Here is a 24,346-nt window from a genome sequence, read left to right on the forward strand (position 1 = left end):
ATAGAAATAGAAGTCAGCAACTCCGCTGGCTTGGTTATATCCAGCGAATATCATCAAATAAACTCCCAAAAATCCCGTTTGAAGTATAGGTACATGGCACACGACCCCCGCAACATGGCCACACCCCGCAAGAGATGGCAACATGGTACATGGGCCAACCCCGTAAGAGATGGTACGACAACTTTAATGACTAGAACCACCCCCAACTCCTGCGTCTTGAACCAGATAGAACAGAATTCCGTCACCATATTCAACGAATAGTGAGAAGTGAAAAAGCCCCAATAAAGCCACAAAGGACGGATGGGATATAAGACAAGTAAGTCAAAGTCAAGTGTATGATAAGGAAAAGCTTTCCCGAAAAAGAAACAAAATTCATTACTACTTCAATGTCCTTAAGGATTTTGCTAAACATATTGCAGAACCTTGACTTCAGAACTATAAAATAATGAATAGTAAAAAATAGTTACTAGTAAAGAAAGAGAACAAAGTAAAAATGCTAGTGCATACTATTCCCAAACGAAGTAAATGATATGGTGTCAAAGATAATAAACATGGTAAACATTATGAGCATGGTTGGTATGGTAAAAACATAGTGAATGTTATGATAAAAAATACTAAAGCAGTAAAAGTAATATATCTTAAAAAATATTAACCAGGTTGATATTTAACGATTGCTTCAAAAGATAATTGTTAATTCTTAAGGAAAACACCTAAACATGTTTGGCAGAAACGCCATTTAGGTTCAAAAAAGAAAGAAAAGGAATTCCAAATTCAAATCGTAGTACCGCAGTATCGAAAAAGCAGGATTATGTTTTGTAGCTACTGGGAGAAATACAGAAACAAAGGAAACGCACAGAAAAAGCGTGAAGATGAGTTGAGATACCTAAAAAAGGGAGAAAAACTGTATTTAAGCAGTTTTTTAGCATTTAATAAAATAAAATAAAACAAATTGGACAAAGCAGTAGATGAAGTCTAGTACAAAATCAGACTAGAACATTCCGCATGAATTAGTTCAGATCAGGGGAGAGGCAATGGAATGAGTTTAGGTTCCAACCACGTTTTTAAATTTAGAAAATTCGACGAAAAGAATTGTTTTTTTTAGAGGGCTCTGAAAACATCTGTCCTTATAGATAAGCACCTCCGCCCCTCTTGCCCTTAAATGAGCTGGATCCCACTCGTAGCTAAATGCAAACTTGCTCCTGATTGAGATAATAGCTACAAATTTTTACATAAAAATCAGAGTAAAATTTAGCAAAAGGGTTCTGAAGATTATAGGTAGATAGTGTTGACGGTGGAACTTGAAATCTCCTCTACCTTGGTTATCAAGTTTGGGAGTTTCTACAATCCTAAAATAACCTTTGTTTGTAAACAAAAAGGGAAGACGAACTTCACATTTTTATGCTATGTAAATATTTTATAAGTATAAGAAGAGCTAGGAGAAAAAAAAAAAAAATAAAACAAGTGAGGAACAACGAACAATCTCCTCAACTGTTAAAATTCTGAATTTTCATAGAGATGTTTCTCAGATATCTTTAAGCATAGCACATTTTCACGTAAAAACTGTTTCAAGTTAGGCTTATAGTTAAAGCAAATTTTAACATATTTTTTTTTCTTCCAGGAGACGGAAGAGTAAATGAGCAGCCAATGCTGACAGCAATACATACCGTGTTTGTTAGGGAACACAACCGTGTTGCTGATGAACTTGCAAAGTTAAACCCACATTGGTCGGATGAAGTATTGTATCATGAAGCGCGACGAATTGTCATAGCCGAAATTCAACACATTACTTATAAAGAGTGGCTTCCTATTATTTTAGGTATGATTTAAGTTTTGATGGCATGTATTGTGTCGGCTATTTTCTAATTATTTTCTCGCTTCCAATACCATCTCTTTCAGATCTTTCCGGTGCTTAGAAGCGCACATGTTTTTCATTGCCATGTGGATCTGTCACCGGCAATGAGAGGGGCAATGTGCCACCAGGGCGAGTCTCATCTCCCTCCATGTCAGCAAAGACCCCCCTCATTAGCTCTTGATTGATCTTGACTGTAGCTAATCAGGTAATGCATTGGCTACCCCGGATACTTCTTCCCAGAGTGCTGTGGTTTGCGGGTGTACGATTTTCTTTGGCTCGTTGGTAAACGCGCCCAAAACAGCTGAGCTGGCACTTCTCTGTAATATCTGTTATGTCGGAGCTTGGATGAATTGCTTTCTGATTTTTTTTTCTAAACCCTTTCGGTAAGGCAGGTAATATTATTTGGTTAGGTAGGTAGGTAATCTGAAAGGCAAGGCATTATTTGCCGACAACCATAATCAAAGACTCTTTAAGTTCTGCAGCATTATTGTATTTTCACGGTCCAAACTTATGCTTCTGTGCAACAAATGGGCGTGGAGGCAAATCTAGTGTCCGCTCCATGGGGCATAAACCAGTTGTAAGAAATAAGTAATTTAGGTAACTTGAAAAAAAATTGAGAATCTAAAGGTTCGGCAAATTCAAAAAAAATTAAATAGGCGACTTTGTAATAGTATGTAAATCCTCAAGGCGGTAAATTTGGTCCTGTTTATCTTCTTTATCTAGGCTTTACTGCATCTAAATAGGACTTGCTTTTCTCTGTCAAACAGCTATCGTATGTACTGTTATTTCGCCTTAAAGATTCTTGAACCCCCCTCCATCATATAGAATTTAGATAGCCTTATCACTCAGAACGATTAAAGGCTCCAATAATTGCTTCTCCAGGGAGGGAGGTATGCCCCTTGCAGCTGTATAGCACCGAAAGTAAGTACCCGAAATTGTGCGATTAGTCCATTTCTGATTGATTGGTATTAGATTATTTTTTATGTTTAAAAATGATTATTGATCCCATGAATCAAATATTAAAGAAATACAACCTGTAATTACGATTAGAAAAAATGACGGGACTAATAGGAGTTGTTTGTAATTGGGGATAAATAATGAGACTAAGTAAGAATTAGAATAGGATTATCTTACCATCATTTACAGGTGCGAAATATTTATTAATTTATGGCAAATAATGAGATGAAATTCATTTTTACTGAAATAAAGATTGACTCTTTATGTGAAAACTGGATATTAATGCTAATTTCAAATTAATATTTTGAATAATCTGAATATATTAATAAAATCCTCAAATTTTAACCCAAGCATCGTTCTACTGAATAAGAATATTGTCAATTGTAATAAGAATTCACAAATGTTTTCCTGTTTTTCTCATCTGTGAAACCAATGTCTTATACGCTGCTGAAAGCTTCCCTGACCATAGACCGCGCCTCCAGGAAACGAACTCATACTCCTCCGAAATATGATGTAGCATGTCTTCAGAATAAAAGAGTTCCGCCTGGATGATCCAGCAGTTATGATATTTTATCCGCGGACGACGATAACGAACCAACCACCATCAACATAGAAAACAAATGCAGGAAGATCAGAGACAACAGGAGATGCCTCTAAAAATGTCCTTGGCAGGCTAAATCAGAAGCGGAAAAAGTGAATCTCAGAAGAAACCATCAAGCTGTTGAATCAGAAAAAACAGATCGGAAATACCCAGTCTACAGTGTTCAAAATACCGAGAAAAGAATGCTAAAAATCCGCATGCCGCAATGGACAACGCCACTGGGACCATGTTGCAGCAGATATGCAGAAGGATACTAGTCATTTAGATACTAGAAAGTTTTGCCAACTTCTAAAAGAAGCAACTGGGAAAAGAAAAAAGATCTCAACTGGAGTGAAATGCGAAGATGCATTGCTTCTGTCAAGAAAAGATGACGTAATCGCAAGATGGCAGTATCACTTCCAGGAGCTGCTGAACCCCATCAGAACATCCCTTCTACTGAAAGACCTCCCAATAATAGCACCACTGCACTCCAGCCAAGTAATCCTAACCACAACCCAGTACCACCGAGTCAATAAGCCTCGTAGAGCAACGTCAATGTTCACCCCCTTTCAATACAAGAGATCAAAGAGGCAATCAAGAAGCTGAGGAATCACAGGGCGCCAGGCACAGATTATATCCCGGCTGAAGTCTACAAAGCTGTTCCTGTTCTCGCTGAGAAACTACAGAAGCTCTTCGGCTTAATCTGGTCTCAGGAACGGTTTCCCAAGGAATGACAAGCCTCAGTTATAATACCGGTCTTCATAAAAGGCGACTGAACTGAATGCAAAAATTACAGAGGAATATCACTAATGAACATTACGGGAAATAATTTTGCAATGATTCTGCTTAACGGATTCCACAAAATCCGCAAAAAAAGAGCCCGCCCTAACCAATTTGGTTTCCGAGCCGGCACGGGCTGTATTGACTAACTCTTTACCCTCAGACAGATTTTTGAACATAGAGCCAAGTATCAACAAATCACCGTTGCTGTCTTCATCGATTCCATTGCGGCTTTCGATTCAGGCATCCGGGGAGGAATTTTGATGACGATGGAAGAGGATTGGGTCCCACCTAAGATCATACGACTAAGTTTGGCTCACTATCACCACACACGAGCCTGCATCCAGGTCAATGGGGAACTCTCCCCGCTATTCGATATCGACTCTAATGAGCTATAATGAACTATACTCTCTAGTGAACTATTCAATTTCACCTTCGATTGGGTAATGGAAAAAAGCAATGCTAAACTTCGAAGGAGTCAAGGTTAGCCCTGATTTCAGTACCACCGACCTGAATTATGCCGATGATGCTCCTCTTCTTGGTGAATCCGTTGGAGAAGCCCAGAACATGCTTCTGAAAGTCTCCGAAGTTGCTATACAAGTATGGCTCAAGATTAATATTGACAACACTAAAGCTATACCTAATACCCCAGATATAAACTCTACCCCTATAACCCTTAACCAAAGGCAGATTGAAGTTTAAATAAATTCAAGTATCTCAGATCGTGCATCGACATTAACGGCGAATGTAGCAAAGAAATTTAATGTCGCATTGCATTAGCTTTCGCTGTCTTTGCTTAGTTGTGGAAGCCGTTATGAAAAAGGAAAGGAAATCCACCGGAAAACTGAACCCATATCTACGATGCCCTGGTCCAAACGATCTTATCGTATGGCTGTGAGACATGGTCCTTAAAAGTCACCGAGGCACACACCCTCAAAACTTTTAAAGACAGCTTCCTGGGGAGCATACTGGGGCAACGTCTCAGCGAGCGACCGAATTCCAAACATGATAATCCGCACACGATATGACCAGAAGAACGACATTACAACTATCATTCGACGCCAAAATTTGTCCTGGTTTGGCCATGTTTACCGAGGACCGGCCAAGACTTTTACAAATAAAAGTTTACGCTGCAAAGCAGCACCTGATTGAAGGAAACTACATGGAGGACAAGCCGAAACTTGGCTCAACACCGTCAAATCGGACATCGAACCGATTGGCGGGTTCCGGAGACATGGTTGCAGATGGTACCGTTCATGACTCAAAGTTATCGTCCCATCAACAGTCTGTTGAACCGATTGGCGGGTTCCGGAGACATGGTCGCAGATGGTACCCTTCATGACTCAAAGTTATCACCCCATCAGCCCAAGACTGTAACCTATGGAATTCAACAGTCTGCCAGACCCTGTTGCCAGGGAGGGCTACATAGCTTGTGTCCTAATCCAAGTACAAGTACAAGTAAGTACTTGGATTGTTACAGCCACAATAAAACAAGAAGAAGAGAAACTGGATGGAGGACCTTATAAACGTGTGATTTTTGTTCCCGCGTTTTTGAAGAAGAGGAGGCGGAGCTAAGATATACATTTTCAACTGTTTTATATTTTATACAGCTTGACACTTGATGTTATTATCCATAACTATCTCAAGGTTTTTTGCATCTTGGGAAAAATCAAGAGCGGGGCTGAAAAAAAAAAAAATTATTTAATTTGTAAAGGGTAACTGATCTTAAACGGAATTCCGTTTCAAGTGTTCAAATATCGCTGTTGACAAAGAAAGAAAGAAAAGAGTTAGATCCCTGAAAAAAAATCGGAAAAAATACCGTCAAAGGCTTGAAACCCGATAAATACTGAAAACTTAAAGTATCAAGGATGTCAAAACAACACATTTTCGGTCCCTAGACCTATATTCCGTCTATCCATTTATGAAACTGCGGTTTTCTAAGAATTTTCTTTGAATGTTTCAACATTTAGAGCACATTTTCGTCGGTGCTGCATTACATTGATATTGCCAATTTATTAAATGCAAAAACAGCTACGCCTTCAAAGGAGAGCTACACCTTCTGGAGCTATTTGGTGCTATATGTTTTTAGCTTAATGTTTGCTGATTTTTCGCACATGTTTTCTTCTTTTATGGCACCCACTACAACCAAAAACTGCATAACTGCATATAAAGGTCTTTTTCCTTTAAAAATTGAATTTCTGATTTCTTCCCAATGGTTTAAGCTATGTATGGTTGTATAAGTTACTACTTAACTACTTAAAACACATTAGGTTTCAAATTCACTGTCCTTTGTTCTTTAAGGTTTAACAATCAGGAATAAACCTGTCTAAAATCGGATCTGAAAATTTAGACCCAACATCTTGTAAAACTTAAAATTATTTTTTGTACATTTTGTAAACCTTTCGACCGAAACTTTCGTTGCTTATATCCTTAATTTCCATGTATTAATTTGGACCAGACACGTCTGAGGCTTTGGTTCCGAAAGACAAATTCTAAAAAAAAGACAATTTCAACAATGTAAAGATATTATACCCGAACGAGTGAAGCTCATCGCTGGTTGATCACTTTCAGAAAATTAAGTATCGATCAATTACTGATAGTGGTCTGCTCAATTTTCCAACATGTTCTTTCAGAAGAGCAAGGAGAAGATGTGTTTTCTGCCAAAGAATCGAATAAGAAAGCCGAACTTTTTCAAGAAAAGCTTATCAACAATTATTCACTCCATTTTCCTAGGTGAAAAAAAAAAATAGATGTTCTAATGATAAGCCGTATATAAGCGATGTTTTTAAAAGTTTAACCTGACAAAAATTAAGACTGTTTTGCCAAGAGAAACTGAAGAAGCTAAACTAATTAGAAAAAATCTGCAAAAAAGATTGGGAAAGCTTCAGTTCAGTATTATTGTAATAAAGTAAGAAAACTCTTTAAAGCACGATCAAAGAAGTGGTACAAAAGAGTCAAGAAAATCAGTGGTGAAACGACCAAAAATTTTGACTTAAATCTTGATTTAACTTCCCCTGAAACTACAGCTAATGACTAAATAAACACCTCGCCGCTTTTCTAAAAAACATCCCTCCTCTCTCAGGTAATATTCCCTGCTCCCTAGCACCAGACAAAGATATTCCATTAATACAACGTGTTGGATTTGAGGCGAAAATACGTAACCTAAAGAGAACTTCAATATGCCCCCTTTATATTCCGATTGGTTTAGTTAAAACATTTCCTGATAAATTATCTAAGCCTTTATCAAATAGTTCTAAAACAATAACTAGAAGTGGGACAATTCCTAACTGCTGGAAAAAAGGATATATTACACCCATACAGAAGCAAGGTGTTAGTTTGGATATTTATGGAGTCCGACCAATTACCTTAACTCCAGTATTCTTTAAACTCTAAGAGAGCTTCGCAGCAGATTGGCTTAAAGAGACGATCCCTTAACTTATTGATGAAGAACAATTCGGTAACATGAAAGCTTATCAACGACACATTACCTGGTCAGTCTCTTCTATACTGTATATAAACTACTTTATATACAGTATAGATTCAACAATCTCCTTTTAGTTGACCTTCAAAAGGCTTCTGATCTTCTTAATTATAACGTTTTAGTTAAAAAATTGCTTGATGAATTTAAAGTACCGCCTTTTCTAGTCAATATTATTACATCTTTTCCGTCAAATAGGAGTCCAGTTGTTAAGTACTAAGCTGTTTATTCTGATTCACTACCTATTTCTTGCGGAGTTCCGCAGGGTAAGCTTTTAGGTCCTTTACTATTTTTAGTAATGACTAACCATCTTGCTAATGAATTAGCCGATCAATCGAAGTTTGTAGATGACACGTCATTGCTCGAAAAGTGCAGAAGAAATATTAAGAACAGTGCCATGCAAATTCTCGAAGACGTTGCAAGTGAAGTAGTCCAGTCGAAAATAAAAGTGAATTTACATAAATCTAACATCATGACCCTTAGTTTTCTTAAATCAAAGCCATCGTCTACAGCTCCAATACCTAATGAAATAATCACTACAAACACTAAACTCTTAGGGATCGTACTGACTAGCGATTTGAAATAGGCGGCCCACATTTTTTCTATTGTTAGACAGGCTGGTGCATCTCTGTCTCTTCTTGAGCTATTTGCTAAACTTTCATGCTCGAAAGCCCATCCTCCGCCTTTACATATCTTTTATCCGTCCACTGCTTGAGTATGCTTGCCAGGTGTGGATTTTTGGCCTTACAATGGATTAGTATGATAGGCTAGCAATTATCCAGAAGAGAGCCCTGAGAATTATTCACGGTTGGGACAAAATACCTTACATTCTCCTCGTCAAGGAGTCCTATCTCCCTACCTCGGCAGCTCGACGTGTTACTCTTTGCACTAAATTCGGGAATAATCTATGTTGCAGCCCACGCTTTCAATGTATACTCCCAGCCCCTATTGCCCACCAAAACCCTGTTTACCTCGATCAAAAGTACATAAAAACCCCGATTCTACATCTCTCAAATTAAGGGTTTCTGAAAGAGCTTCGTGCCAGCGTTTGTTGAAATAATAAATAAAAGAAAATCGTAATGTATTATGTTAATGTGTCATTTGTATTTTTAATGTGTCGGTTTATTTGTTTCATTTTTATTTGACAGGCCAATCGGGGCCATCGCTGTATGTTTTTATACTGTACTTTTGTTTTTTTGTTTGTTTTTATATACAGTGTAGGCTATCTGACAGAAAACGACAATTTCGGTAGTTTGATGCTGTGAGAATTCTTTTGTTAATAAAGTATCATTCATTCATTCAAAACATTGTCTTCTTCGGTTGCCTTTGTAAGCTTACCTTGGGACTTTGATGCTGAAGACATGGAGATTGAATGTTGTCTCGGTTGCTTTGAGAAGGTTGGCCTAGATATTAATTTCCCATAATTAATAGCTAAGCATATTTCAACTAGGAAATTAACAGCTAATTAAAATAAAAAAAAAATCATTGTTGCTTTTGAAAACTCAAAACCAACCGTGAGAAACCCCCTTACCCAGACTAAAATCCTCAGAAACAGTTGTAAAATAAAGTAAGGTAGTAAACGGTATATTCTTACCGGTATAGCTTGCCTTGGGATATTGATACTGAAGACAGGGAGATTGAATGTTATCTCAGTATTTGTCTTTCTTTCCTTAACTGGACAGTCCATCCCTCCCTTAAAAAATTTAGCTATGCCCATGTACGTAGACAATAAAAACTGAAGAAGTTTAGTAAATAAATAAAATAATACACAAGACATAAAAAAAACACTATAATTAAGTGGTAAGTAGAGTACTTGAAATTTACTTAATTTTAGCAAAAAATATTAAAACTTTTCAGCACTACTTAACATAGCAAATGTGCTAATAATGTACATCATGAGCGAATTGGCTATAGGAATCACTGTCTGTATCACCCTCGTTTTCCTCAAGTCATCCTTTCTTAACTTATTCATGTAGCAGAAATTTCTGATTTTTATGTTTTTAGACGAAAATACCCATTTACTGGGCTTGAATTTTTAAATTTCTAGGACTTTTTCAGGGAAAGACTATATGAAAACTTTCAAATTGGACCCACTCCCCTCAGGGTATTTCAGTGACTACGATCCGAGTATCAACCCAACTATTACAAATGAATTTGCCGCTGCAGCTTTCAGGATGGGCCATAGCCTTATTCAAGGACATATACAGTAAGAACAATTTTTCTCTTTTAGTTTTTTTTTTTTTTTTTTAGTCTGGTGAGTGTACAAAGGTTAAAAGGTAAATTGTCTGATCTGCCTCATTCAACGTCACAGAAACCTCAAAAAATATTATTTTACGCCCTAATTTTTTGTCTTTCTAACAGAGACTCTTTTGATCAATATGGGTTTTAAATTTTTTATGAGAAAGACTATATGAAAACATTCAAGTGATACCCACTCCCCTCAGGATATCTCATTGCCAAGGGATCGTCAATACATTTAATCTAAAAAGCCCTGTGTGCGGTATTTAAATCTAGTTCGGTAAATTGATAGAACTGAACCTCATTTATGGAGTGACGGTGCAATTTTTGTCTCTCGTTGACATATTAAAACATTGGAAAGAAGAAAAATAATATGCCAAATTTTTCACAGAGAACATAGGCCACAATGAGCAGGATTTTGAGCTGCTATGACAAGTCTTAGTTATAATTTCATATCAGACTTCATTTGTAAAAGTTTAGCTAAAATCATTGCCGATTATAGGCTGAAAAATCGGGCACGCTACTGATTATTATGATTTAACTTCTAACCAGAGAATATTTAAAATTAAAGTGAAAAATTTAAATAATAAAAAAAAAATGAAAAAGACCGGTTTTTTCCAATTCAAAGTACTGAGTAGCATTAAAACTTAAAACAGACTTTTTTTTTGAAGACACTCTTCAGTATACGCAAAATTTTCTATTGCTTTAAGAAAGCTTCTTATTCCATTCAAACGGCCCATGTGTTTCAGGAGTCGTTCTTAAAGGATCGGGCCAAAAAATGAAACTTTAGCGTAAAGGTACGCCCTCTCTCGGAAAATCATGATTTTAGTGACATTACACGTAATTTCCTTACACTTAAAACGGTGTAAAATCGGGAGATCGATTTTAGCTTCTTAGCTTCTAGCGATAGAAGTTGAAAACCTTAACACGAAAAATTTTAACGAAAATTTTTTTGACCATCATCTCCATTATTTATATGAATAATGGAGCAAATGGAATTTAAACAGCAATCCTTTATTTTGACAATCCTTTTTTATTCTACGCTTGAAACGGTGTGAAATTGGGTACACTGCTGATTGTTTCGATCTTGCTTCTAACCAGAGAATATTTAGTTATGGCCCTAACTTTAAGTAAGTCAAATTAAACTTACTGAAAATAAAAAAAAAGTTTAAAAATACTTAGAAGCAGGCACATATATGGTGAGTTTCTAGCGCCAATCCTCTCCTGAGTGATCATGGTTTGAGTGATCTTCCACATAATTCTCTGTAATATTCATATACGATGTTTTTTTTTCCTTTCTTGACAAGTTTAGCTTCCTTAAAAATTAAAATATGGTCACTAATTTGGATTGAAGTAGCCCATTTTAGGAACTTATGTCGTCCCTAGGAACCAAGAGAACGAAACGACATTTTCTTTATGTAAAGATTATGTAAATATACTATTGTTGAGAGTGAGTGATGAAGCTAACAGCAGCTATATTTGACGGCATTATGTACCATGGGTGAAATTTTGGAATTGACAAAGCCCTTATAAGCGCTTTTTGCTGTTTTTTTCTGTCTAACTAAAAAACAGGTATTCTGATATTTTATTTGACCAAAAATATGCTTCGAATATTAATTCAAGCAAATCCGAAACTAGGTTGAGTTCTATTAAGAATGGTAATTTTCTTTTCATTGGACATCATGTTATTGATCTCTTTTTTTTAAGGAGCGGCTATGTCAAGAAACAATAGTAATTTGTGGATCATTTTATATGTAATATTTGGGCCAAAAGCAATGAACTATTCCTTTTTACCTCAATCATCCGTAGAAGCTCGTACCGCCCCTACAAGTAAAGAGGACTCTAATTTTTTTTTTTTTGGAAAGCTCCTGTTATACACAAGTATTTTGGTGTGGTATGATGATAATGGCTGCTTTATTCTTATGCCACATATGACTTTAGGGCTTGAAACCCCGTTTTGAGCGCTGCTTTGTTTCTTTATTTTTTTTGGTTGCTTTATTCTTATGCCACATATGACCTTGGGACTTGAAAACCCCTTTTGGGCCCTTTTGGAATTTTCATTCATTTAATGAAAAATCAGCTATGCTGATAATCAGTTAGACTAAACATTATTTTTCTTTAAATATTAATTCTAGAGAATCTGAGCTTGGGATGACCTCTATTAAAAATAGAAATTTCCTCTTCATTGGAGACTATGTTATGGAAAATTTGCTTCTATAAGCAGCGTCTAAAGCAATAAACCATAATAAATTAACAGGTTATTTCTTTAATTGGTTTTTCTTCTACCTGTTGGATCAGTTTCTAAGCCAGAGTTGGAAGCTTTGAACCTTAAATTATTTTTTTTTTCATTTTGACTCGTTGTTGCTTACTTTATTGCTAATTTTAATTCAATCTGGTTTGGTTTACATTCTTTTTGGCCTTAAAGAATTCTTTTTGGCCATCCTTGGGGCCAACACTCTTATGACTTTATTTTTTTTATGTAGTCAATCAAACTATGGATTAAAACTTTGGGTTAACCACTTGACTGATATTATCTTAGGTTTAACACCGCTCTTTACTTTCATTTGATGTTTTGTTTATTTGCTTAATAAGAGGAATTACAAACAAAAAAACTAAAATCTTGAAACCTCAGAACCTACAAAAAGACCAGCATTCAAAAAAGTCATATGCAAGATGAATTCTCAAATGAAAAGTTAATATTCGTTCACCGCCGGGATTTTTTGTTTAATTGCTTTTTACTATTCACATGAAAAGGTGACTTTTATTTTTTTTATGTTTGTATGTATATTTAGTTCTGTGGATTTTTCTACTTTCTTTTAGTCTTTTCACACTGAAGACAGCTGAATAGTGGCCTCGGCCAAAGTATTTATATTTGTCTCTTTTTCATTTGGCGTGAATCATCTTGTTATTTTAAACTCCCTACAGATACATTTTTTCATGAGAAAAGACAAAAATATTCGTCATCACAGCCTGTAATGTTAGACAGATTATTTTAGGTCTAACGCCGCTCTTTACTTTCATATGATTTTTTTGTTTATTTGTTGAATAAGATGTATCACAAACAAAAACTAAAATCCTGAAACTTCAGAACCTGTAAAAAGACCAGCATTCAAAAAAGTCATATACAAGATGAATTCTCAAATGAAAAGTTAATGTTCGTTCACCGCCGGGGTTTGTTGCTTAATTGCTTTTTACTATTCACATGAGAAAGTCACTTTTATTTACTTTTGTTTTTGATGTTTGTATTTTTATTTAGTTCTGTGGATTTTTATACTTTCTTTTATTCTTCTCACACTGAGGACAGCTAAATAGAAATTTCGGCCAAAGTATTTATATTTGTCTCTTTTTCATTTGGCCGTGAATCATCTCGTTATTTTAAACTCCCTACAGATACATTTTTTTCATGAGAAAAGACAAAAAAAAAAAAAATTGTCATCACAGCCTGTGATATTAGACAAAAATATGGCCACTTCTGCATTGTTATTGAGCGACAACGAATCCCCGTTTAATGCTAATGTGTATCATAAGTTTTCGATACACATTCCTGTGTTTCTGAATATTTCAATCTGAATGTATGATTGACCTTGACTCACAACATTCACTGGATCCTGGAATGTCTTAATCAGAACTTATAAATTCTGTATCGGACTCTGTATTTATGAATTCTTTTTCTTAGTTCTAAATTTATACATTTTCAAGTCAATCTTATTTATAACATCATATACTAAATCTATCAGATTAAAAGTTCAGAATAAAATTTGTAGCTTGACAAAAAGCTTTAAAAGTTCTTGTTGTCGGACTTTTCTCTAGATATTGTTGAATATTCACTTTAAACAGATATTTTCTTTTCTGTAATCCCATATCCATTCAGCTCGCCGACCTCTTTTTTTTAATCAGTATTTTTAAATGTATTAGCGCTTTTGTCTTTTCAAACTTTACAATCTCTATTACGATGAGTAAGGGTTACGCATGATTGTCTTGATAATATTAGATAATGAATTTGGACCTGACCACCCTTTGAAGAATGAAAATGCCAACAAAGTTTTTGTAGAATCTACCAAAAAGTATTCAGCAAAAGTTTGTTAGTAAAGTACCAACAGTTTTTTTTTAATTTAACAATAAAGCTTGTTGATATGTTAATAAAAAGTTTTAAAATATGCTATCAATATATATGGTTATACCATTTGTATCGATGATTTCAAATACTTTTGCATTGTGATTATACCGCCTACAATAAACGTTCAAAATTCAAAAAAGTAACCTGTCATGATTTTGAGTACTGGTTTGGCTGAACACTGATTTTTGTTCACTGGAAAACGCTGGTATTATTGAGGGTAAATTTCAAAGTTTATACACGTCGTATTATCGTAAGTATTTTACCAATCCTTCTGAACATATATATAATGCAAATTAATTTGTATTCTGTATTCTTATTACTACAAGAATAACTTATACCTTTCTTCCCTCGGGAGTATTGTGTTTCAAAAGCTATTGCCTGCTGATCGGAATATCTATTTATAGTATGATTGACCGACGAAATGACCATACAGTGACTCTAAGCCAGATGTTCAATGATCCTTCATTCATGATGAATCCAGGGCAAGTAGATTCGCTGTTGCGTGGACTGCTTGAGGAATCATCCCAAAATTTTGACAGCTCTATAACGCAAGAGGTAAGCCAGATGTTCAATGATCATATGGTAAGCCAGATGTGAGACTATAAAAAATCCAATAGGACAACAATATACCGCTTATTTTAAAGAAGAAAAGACAATAGAAAAAGGTAATAAAAAAGGAAAAAGGTAAAGGACAATAGAAAAGGTAAGCCAGATGTTCAATGATCCTTCATTCATGATGAATCCAGGGCAAGTAGATTCGCTGTTGCGAATCTACATCTGGCCAGATGTTCAATGACCCTTCATTCATGATGAATCCAGGGTAAGTAGATTCGCTGTTGCGCGGACTGCTTGAGGAATCATCCCAAAATTTTGACAGCTCTATAACGCAAGAGGTAAGCCAGATGTTCAATGATCATCTGGTAAGCCAGATGTGAGACTATAAAAAATCCAATAGGACAGCAATATACCGTTTATTTTAAAGAAGAAAAGACAATAGAAAAAGGTAATAAAAAAGGAAAAAGGTAAAGGACAATAGAAAGGGTAAGCCAGATGTTCAATGACCCTTCATTCATGATGAATCCAGTGCAAGTAGATTCGCTGTTGCGCGGACTGCTTGAGGAATCATCCCAAAATTTTGACAGCTCTATAACGCAAGAGGTAAATTGCATAGAAATTCTGGACTTATATTTATATAAACGATTTTATGCAGATGATCTCGTATAAAGTCATTTTAGAAAACCAAATTTGAAGTATTTTCTACGCTGGAATGATAATTTATGGTAGATATTCGGCAAATGGATGCACTGACACGCGAGCTACTTGAAGAATCGTCTAAAATCTTAATACTTCCACAGTGGAAGTTTTGAATGCCTTAATTTTTTTCTTTTTTCATTCAGTTTTTATCAATTTAGTTAAACTTTGCATTCAAAAATTCAACATATAAGCTGAATAGGGTGACGAGTCGTATATATATGTTTTTACTTTTAATACAGTGCTTTTACAGTCAAACAAAGTTATCGGTAACGGTTTTTGCTAACTAAATTTCTTCTGCGAATTAAAAGGAAATCTTTAATAATTGTCAAGAATTTTCACCGTCGAAATATAATACTGAACGATTCGCGTTGATACGAATCATTTTGGATATTACTAGTATTATTTAGCTTTTGGGGTTTTACAAATATATTACTAGTATTGTTTAGAGTATTTTGGTTATTATTAGTCACAGAACTACTTTACAAAAGTTAAAGAAATTCTGTTTTTATTATATACAATAAATCCATAGACGTGGGAACACTAAAATGTTCCCTGAACACTAAAATGAACACTAAAATGTAGACGTGGGAACGTCTATTATTAATAATAATAGACGTGGGAACGTGGCTAAATCAAAGAAATGGTGGTGTTTTGCATTTTAGCACGGATTCGTACTGTAATCGCTTATTTCTGATTGCGAGAAACAAGCAAAATTAATGAAACTTAGAGTTTCTATAAACCCTAAAATATATAAATTGTGTCAGTGTCTCTAGCTTGAAGGCCACCCTGAATAGTTTTGTGCATTATATGTTTCAGTGAAGCATCACTGAACCATATTTTCTCTATCTTCTCTGTGAGAAATGCTCTTTACTTTTGGGTGCGACGGTACATGGGCAGTAGCTGCATTAATTAGCTATTAGTAATCAAATTTGTAAAGTAATTTAGTAGTTATTAAACGCAGTAGTTAGAGCCACGAGTGGAAAGCCGTTGTTAAATCTTTGCAATCAAGAATTTCCGAGCTTCTGTTAAAAAAAGCCGAAAAAGCACACACAAATTAACCAAGAAATTATGATCAAAAGTTAACCAAATCAATGTGTGTCCAAAATATCTGGACGATTTTGTGGTAAATTTCTGTGATGAAAAACCGGAGCCATTTGTCATTAATGAGTATCGAGTTTTATTGGTTTGAGAAAATACAGTTGTCAGGTCAAAGTGAATTAAAGAGAACTGAAGCAAGTTCTTAGACCCTTATACCGGGTACTTGCTGATGATAATTAAATATACTTTATTTGTCACAAAAATCTTGTGTTATAAAATCGTGCGTTTTTTGTGATGGCATATTGATTTAATTTTTTTGGCCATTATTTCTTATCGAATTTGTGTTTTTTTAGCGAATATTTTGCAGTTAAGATAAGATAAGACTTATTCATCACGAAACACACATACAATATTACATTTTACTATTCCCCCAAAGGCTCTTTGCCCTGTAAAAAAGGGGGAAATAAATGAGTCACTTATTCAGAAGAAAAAAAATAATCACTTACTCACAGAGAGAAGAGCAAAAAGGAGAAGAAAAAATATAAATAAAATAAAAACTATAGAAAACAAAACTAAATAGACTAATAGATTGAATAGACTAAATTAATTAAGTAGATCAGTAAATAAAATAGACTCCAATGAAAGAATAGTAAACATATATATATATATATATATATATATATATATATATATATATATATATATATATATATATATATATATATATATATGTATGTATGTATATATATAATATATATATATATATATATATAATATATATATATATATATATATATATATATATATATATATATATATATATATATATATTATATATATACATACATATATATATATATATATATATATATATATATATACATATATATATACATATATATATATATATATATATATATATATATATATATATGTATGTATATTATATATATATATATATATATATATTATATATATATATACATATATGTATATATATATATATACATATATATATATATATATATATATATATATATATATATATATATATATATATATATATATACATATATATATATATATATATATATATATATATATATATATATATATATATATATATATATATATATATATATATAAATAGATAAAATAACTTCTAAGAAGGCAAAGAATTTTTAATAATTTTTTTTGAACAAACCGAATGGGTGGCACCTTAGCTGATTCGGGTAACTTATTCCATGCAATATGACTCGAAATTAAAGGATTAAAATCTGACCTTACACAAGGAGTAAAAGGAAATTGAACATGATTTTTGTATTGCGAAGATTATAATTATTCTGATCATAGATGATAGATCGCGGAATACTTAGGGGATGGGGGAGGTCACTATGAAGCTGAGAAAAAGTAAAATATGCACACAAAAGAATATACAGTGACTCGAGATCAAGTATTGTTATATCTCTTGAACGATTAGTTTCCTTAATGACGTTTCTAGCTTTATTGCAAACCTTAGAAAGTGGTTTAACAATGAAGGAAAGGTTGACATCGGTCCGATTGGACAGTAAGAAACGTAAGATCGGATCAAGCAGTGAAAAAGGATTTCCAAAATTGATCCAGGGAAAATATGTTTAAATTTCCATAAAATACCGAGACTCCGGCATATCTTCATTTTAATCAAATCAGTGTGACGTTTGAAAGACAAGTTTTCATCATCAAGAATGCCCAAAAAACGAACATATCGATCTTTAGATCTATGAATTATCCCATTTGGCTGATGAATTTCTGATAACTGAGGATAAATCTGAGAAACATGTGAAAATATCAAAAAACTGGACTTGGAATAATTTAGGGTAAGATTATTAGCATCATGCAATAAAATTACTCTCTCAAACATATTTTCCAAGTTTAATCGAAGCTCAGATTCACAATTTCTCGAAGTGCCAAGTGTGCTGTCATCAGCAAAACAAACAAGGACATCAGAAGATGGCGAACTATAGCTGGCACTATGGGCAAGGGAAGGTTTAGGATGACAGAATCTACAGCAATTAATAAGTTTCTGCTTTTTTACTGCGTAAAAAAGATCATTCAAATAAATCAAAAATAGCACTGGCCCTAAAACTGATCCCTGAGGGACGCCAGAATTCACTTGTGAGGGTGAACGGAAAAGTGGATCGATGGAAATTAACCTATCATTCAAAAAAGATTGAAACAAAAAAAAATACATTACCCCTAATGCCAAAATGGGAAATCTTCGGTAGAAGAATTTCATGGGTTAAGGAATCGAATGCCTTGCGAATATCCAGGAATATGGCAGCCGGAATTAATCCCGAATCTAATGCAGAATGTATAAAATTCATAAGGGTCACACAGGCACACGGAGCAGAAAATATGGGAAGAAAGAGACTTCGTGAAATATATTGATAAAATTCTGCAAAAATGAGAAAAGTAACTACTTTGCGATTTTCTAGAAAATTGGAAACTGCCAGAGGATAGCTCATTAATGGTCAATTAAATTTCCAACATTTTGCATTCAACGCCTCGTAAATTTTCTCTGTAGCTATTTTGGGCGATTTGTGTTTGCTAAAGGTCACATAAATCGCACGACATAGATTCGAACTTCATTTATATGTTCCTACTATTTCTGAACGGTTTGTTTTTGTTTTCCATATTAAAGCACTATGCTTACGTACAAATAAAATAAGTAAATTAAACTATGCATATAACTTTAACTTATTTATGTTGATTGGGTGCTGGTCGTTTAGACATAATTTTTTGGGGGAGTCAAAACATTCCTGAAATTTAAAAATTTACGAATCTTTTAGTTGACAACGAAACTTTTCCGAGGATCATCTGCTTATGGATTTGATCTTGCTGCATTAAACATACAAAGAGGAAGAGATCATGGCATACCGGGTTATAACACATACAGAAATGTTTGCGGGATGAAAAAAGCCAAGACCTTCGAGGATCTTTCAGATGTCTTTACTATTCAGGTAAAAATGATAATATTGGTCTTGCTACATCACTTATGACTGCAGCTTAGTAATCAATGTATGATTCGTTTTACTAACGACATTGGTGTTCAAGAGGGGGCGGGGGTGAAGGTGGGGTCCAATTACGTGTACAGTAGAGAAGGTAGAATTTAAGATTTCACAACTGGATATGATTCGATTTTTGCCAGGATAAATCAGCATTCAAGTTCCATAGCTCCATGGGTTGTAACTTTATCCGTATTGTTTCTAAGCATTATTTCCCGGAATTCATACACAGAAAGTAAGATGGAACTGCTTATTTGGGAGTTGAAGAATAATTTGTGTTTTTGTAAAATCAAATGTGGCAATTTAAGATATTTACAAAGTCATTTAATGAAGAACGAACTTTCAAGAAATAATATTTTTTTTAAAATAAAATCGGGTCAATATTTTATACCATTTATTTTTCTTTTAATATAAAATTTATAGCTTTGCTTTGATGATATATTATCCTATTAGAAGATTTAGTAGAATTACAAAAAGAAGATTGTCACAAAAGAACTTTACTTGAGTTTTACACGAGTCGCTTCTTGCTTATAGTTCGCTGCCACGAATTGTTTGATTATGAGCGTACAAGGGATTAAAATTGCTGTTGTCAGCAACTTTTGGGTGAAGGTGATGATAATTAATAACGATCAGCCTCTGAAATGAGTCTTTAAACAGTTTTAAGACGAGAAATTTCAATTAAACACATGTAATTATACGGTTCGCTTAAAACAACATTCAATTTAATTCAAACAGTCCGAAGAAGAACATTTACATAAATAGAGAATAAATCATTCAAAAGTTTTAGTGAATTTTCTAGCATAATCTGTATGAATTTTTTTTCGTACCAAAGAAGCATGGAAAAAAATTAATAAAGAATACGTAATTAGACGTTACAATCCCTTTGGTGGTGCTAACCTATGTTTCATGGCCTTTCAGCCAGGAAATACAATGGGTGGCTGGGAGGCAGCCATCCTGTGCTTTTGCATACCCCTCCTGTTTACCATCTCCATATTTCTTCAGGTATCCATTCAGAGCTGGGTCAACTGGATGAAAATTGGAATGAAATCAACAGTTCGTGATAACGAACTGTAGTAAGGAGCGACTCAGCTCAATAGTAACCGAAACCCTAAAAAAAAGAATTTTCATAGTAATAGCTACCTCAAAAGCATCATATTTTTATGCTGATTTTAAATATATAAGTTTCATCAAGTTTAGTCTTACTCATCAAAAGTTGTGAGTCTGAAACAAATTTGCCTTATTTTAGAAAATAGGGAAAAACATCCCCTAAAAGTCATAGAATCTTAAAGAAAATCACACCATCAGATTCAGCGTATCAGAATACCATTATGTAGAAATTTCAAGCTCCTATCTACAAAAATGTGGAATTTCGTATTTTTTGCCTGAAGACAGATCACGGATGCGTGTTTCTTTTTTTTCCAAGGGTGACCGTATCGACCCAGCGGTCCTAGAATGTCGCGAGACATTATAACTGAAATTAAAAGTTCTGGTGCCTTTTTAAGTGACTAAAAAATTGGAGGGCACCTAGGCCCCCTCCCACGCTCATTTTTCCCCAAAGTCCCCGGATCGAAATTTTGAGATAGCCATTAATTTAGTCTAAAAGCCTAATAACTATGTCTTTGGGGACGACTTAATCCCCCACTGTCTCCGGGGGAGGGGCTGCAAGTTACAGACTTTGACCATTGTTTACATATAGCAATGGCTATTGGGAAATGTACAGACGTTTTCAGGGGAACTTTTTCGCGTGGGGGGAGGCTAGGGGAGGAGGTTACGTTGGAGGATCTTTTCATGCAGGAATTTATCATGAGGGAAGAGAATTTCCATGAAGGGGGCACAGGATTTTCTAGAATTATTTAAAATAATCAATGAGAAAATAAATTAAAAAAAAGTTTTTTCAACTGGAAGCAAGGAGCAGCATTAAAAGTTAAAACGAACAAAAATTATTACGTATATAAGGGCTTTCGTCTCCTCCTCAATACCTCGCTCTTTATGCTAAAGTATTTTTAGTAAATTCAACTATTTATTCTACGGCCTTTGTGATCTAGGGGTCAGTTGGGACAAAATTCAAGCTTTGGTGTAAAGAGCGAGGTATTGACGAGGGGGCGTAGCCCCTCATATATGTAATAAAAAATAAACAAATATAGAAGTTCGTTACGTAAGTTAATTCGTAAGTTTCATATATTTATTACTAATAAAAACGTTCGTTGCATTTCTAAGTAACCAAAAATTGGAGGGCAACTAGGCCTCCTCTCCCATCCCCTTTTTTTTATCAAAATCGTCCTATCAAAACTATTTCAAAGCCATTTAACCAAACAAAATTTAATGTGCAAATGTCGTTTTAATTATTCATGTGCGATGAGCCAAAATCAAAACATACATTAATTCAAAAACATTAAGAAAATAAACTGAAAAAGCAAGTTTTTTCAACTGAAAGTAAGGAGCGACATTAAAACTTAAACGAACAGAAATTATTCCGTATATGAAAGGGACAGTCCCCTCCTCAACGTCCCGCACTTTACGCTAAAGTTTTTTATTGTTTTAAAAAGCAGAACTGTGACAGAGTCAAACTTTAGCGTAAAGAGTGGGACGTTGAGGAGGGGACAGCCCCTTTCATGTACGGAACGATTTCTGTTCGTTTTAAGTTTTAATGTCGCCCCTTATTTTCATTTGAATAAACTTTTTTTTTTATTTGATAAATAAAAGAAATTAAAAACTAGTTTTTTTGGGAGCTAAAAAACATAATTCAGAACAGAACTAGATTTATAAATGCGGGTTACCACTAAAAGAGGTATGCAGATGACTTGCTCTATCGGATTTTTTAACTTTGATGTATCACTTAGTGGTTTGAGCTTTTTTCTTTTTGCTTTTTTTCTTTTTTTTCTTTTTTCTTTTTGCATTTAAAATGTAACCAGTTCATATGAAAGATTTACAGTTCATATGAAAAGATTGCCCAAGATTAGCCTTGCTCTGTACGAGCAAAAAAGCTATACGGCATTGCTATTTAGATCATTTTAGTCATCGATATTTCTTAAAAATGCACTTCCTTGCCTTCCTTCCTTCCCTTCCCTCCTTCCTTCTCTTCCCTCCTTCCTTCCCTTCCCTCCCTGCCTGCACTTCCTGGTTAACACAAAATTAATTTTGAAGCTTTGAACAAGGACGGGATCGATGAATCGTCTCGGAAGTAGCAAGGAGATCAGCCTTTACAAAACAAGATAAAATAATACTTACCAAATATAGAGAACGTTACTAGTGTTACTAAGTGACATTGTGACAAAAAAAATGAAAAGAAAAAAAATGCATCAACTGAAAAGTATAGAAAAAACAAGATTATAATAGTAAGAGGCCATTGAAAAAAAATTAAATTTAGAGCAGACAAGCACAACATATTTATTTTTTTTATTCTTTTTTGGGTACTGGACACCAGCCTGAAGGTTGCTATGTATACATGCTTGTTCTTGGGCTTTCTTTTATTTCTCTTTCGATAACCGTATATTGAGATAAAGTAAAAAGGAAGGGGCCAATAAATAAAGAATAAAGCAAATGAATTATCTGTTTAAATTTAAAATATAAAAGGTGACATTTTGATATTACTGAAAAAAAAGAAAAAAAAAGAATCGCTACGTATGGATACAATCAACAATTTTTCCACTTGGAAACAAGTCTGCAGATTAATTTTGTTTTAAGGGATAATTTATTTTCATAGTTTATTTTCAATCTAATTTACTTTCTTTATTTTCAAATATTACTGTATGTTGTGCTTTTCTTTGGTCTTCAAGAAGGCAGGGACATGCGGGAATACTTAGGTTTATCGGTACTCAATAAATAAAAGAATGTTTACCATTTAATATTCATTTCAGATGATTCGTGCCTTAAAGCGATTATATAGAGACGTAGATGATATTGACTTATTCGTTGGAGGCATTGCGGAAATGCCCCAAACTGGTTCACTACTAGGGCCCACATTCCTTTGTCTCGTTGGGGACCAGTTTGCACGACTGAGAAGGGGTGACAGGTTTTTCTATGACATCGGTGGACAAAGTCACAGCTTTACGCAAGGTAATTATGTCGGCAACCTTTCTAGACACACAGATAGATTTTTAGGATTTTTTTTTTGTAAATTTGTAAATTATCTTGTGGTTTATTCTTCTCTTTCATTATATTTTTCCCTCTCAGCTCACCTTGTTTTTGTAGTTTTGTCAGATAAATTTCGTAAATTTTTGAGCCATTTTTCGACAACTTTGAATGTTCAGTTACTTCTGAGTATTATCAGTACATGTACTCCCTATGACAATACAATAACACAACATCAAGTTTTCCCCCTCTTGTACATTACCCCCTTGTAAACATAAAACAGGCTGAATTGGTGATTTGATACAGCAAAAAGTATAAAACAAAAACTATTATACAAGACTTGATTTCAGCGGTAAGGACACTTGTCTGCGGCTGTTGTAAGTTTGAATATTCGATAAGATCAATTTTTGTGCTAGAGAAGACTGAATATTTTTAGTCTTGAAGAAGACTAAAAAGTCGGCAGTGACAAATATATGAAAAATTAAAGAAAACTCGTCTTTAAAACGAACTAAAAAGTAGAAAGAAATTTTCTCGAGAATCTAAGTGTATAAGTGAAAACGGAAGATGCAAAATTGATTGGGCTTTGCATAACGGATTGGGCAAAACGGCTTGGGCAAAAACGGATTGGGCAATACGACAAAATGAATTGGGCTTTGCATAACTTGGTATTTTTAACTCAAGTCACTGACTATTTCAGTTTATTAATTTATAACTAATATCAAATTGATATCTTTGTTACGTATAGCCCAGGTGGACATCCAATTTCAGAAATCATGTACAACAGGAAGTATGTGCCAAGTGTGGGGGGAGTGATCCAAGCGTAGCTGTAACTTTGCAAAGCATGACGGGACTATACGGAACGATTGGTGCACTGAGATGTATACCAGGTGGCGGGAGGAGGGTGCCCTCTAAGTAATGCGCAACCTTTTTGTGCCCT

At 34.4% G+C, this 24,346-nt stretch overlaps 1 protein-coding gene across 1 annotated transcript in view; it reads left to right on the plus strand.

Annotated features, from left to right (window-relative positions):
• Positions 1 to 24,346, plus strand: part of LOC136031498 (peroxidase-like) — an 80,323-nt gene that overhangs the window by 37,100 nt on the left and 18,877 nt on the right. Inside the window, exons 9-13 of the mRNA XM_065711152.1 lie at positions 1,619 to 1,816; positions 9,706 to 9,853; positions 14,407 to 14,557; positions 19,123 to 19,293; positions 23,196 to 23,394. Coding sequence (XP_065567224.1) covers positions 1,619 to 1,816; positions 9,706 to 9,853; positions 14,407 to 14,557; positions 19,123 to 19,293; positions 23,196 to 23,394 — 867 coding nt within the window. The remainder of the gene's footprint in view (positions 1 to 1,618; positions 1,817 to 9,705; positions 9,854 to 14,406; positions 14,558 to 19,122; positions 19,294 to 23,195; positions 23,395 to 24,346) is intronic.

Source organism: Artemia franciscana, chromosome 9 (assembly GCF_032884065.1).
Source record: "Artemia franciscana chromosome 9, ASM3288406v1, whole genome shotgun sequence".
NCBI classification, from domain to species: Eukaryota; Metazoa; Arthropoda; class Branchiopoda; order Anostraca; family Artemiidae; genus Artemia; species Artemia franciscana.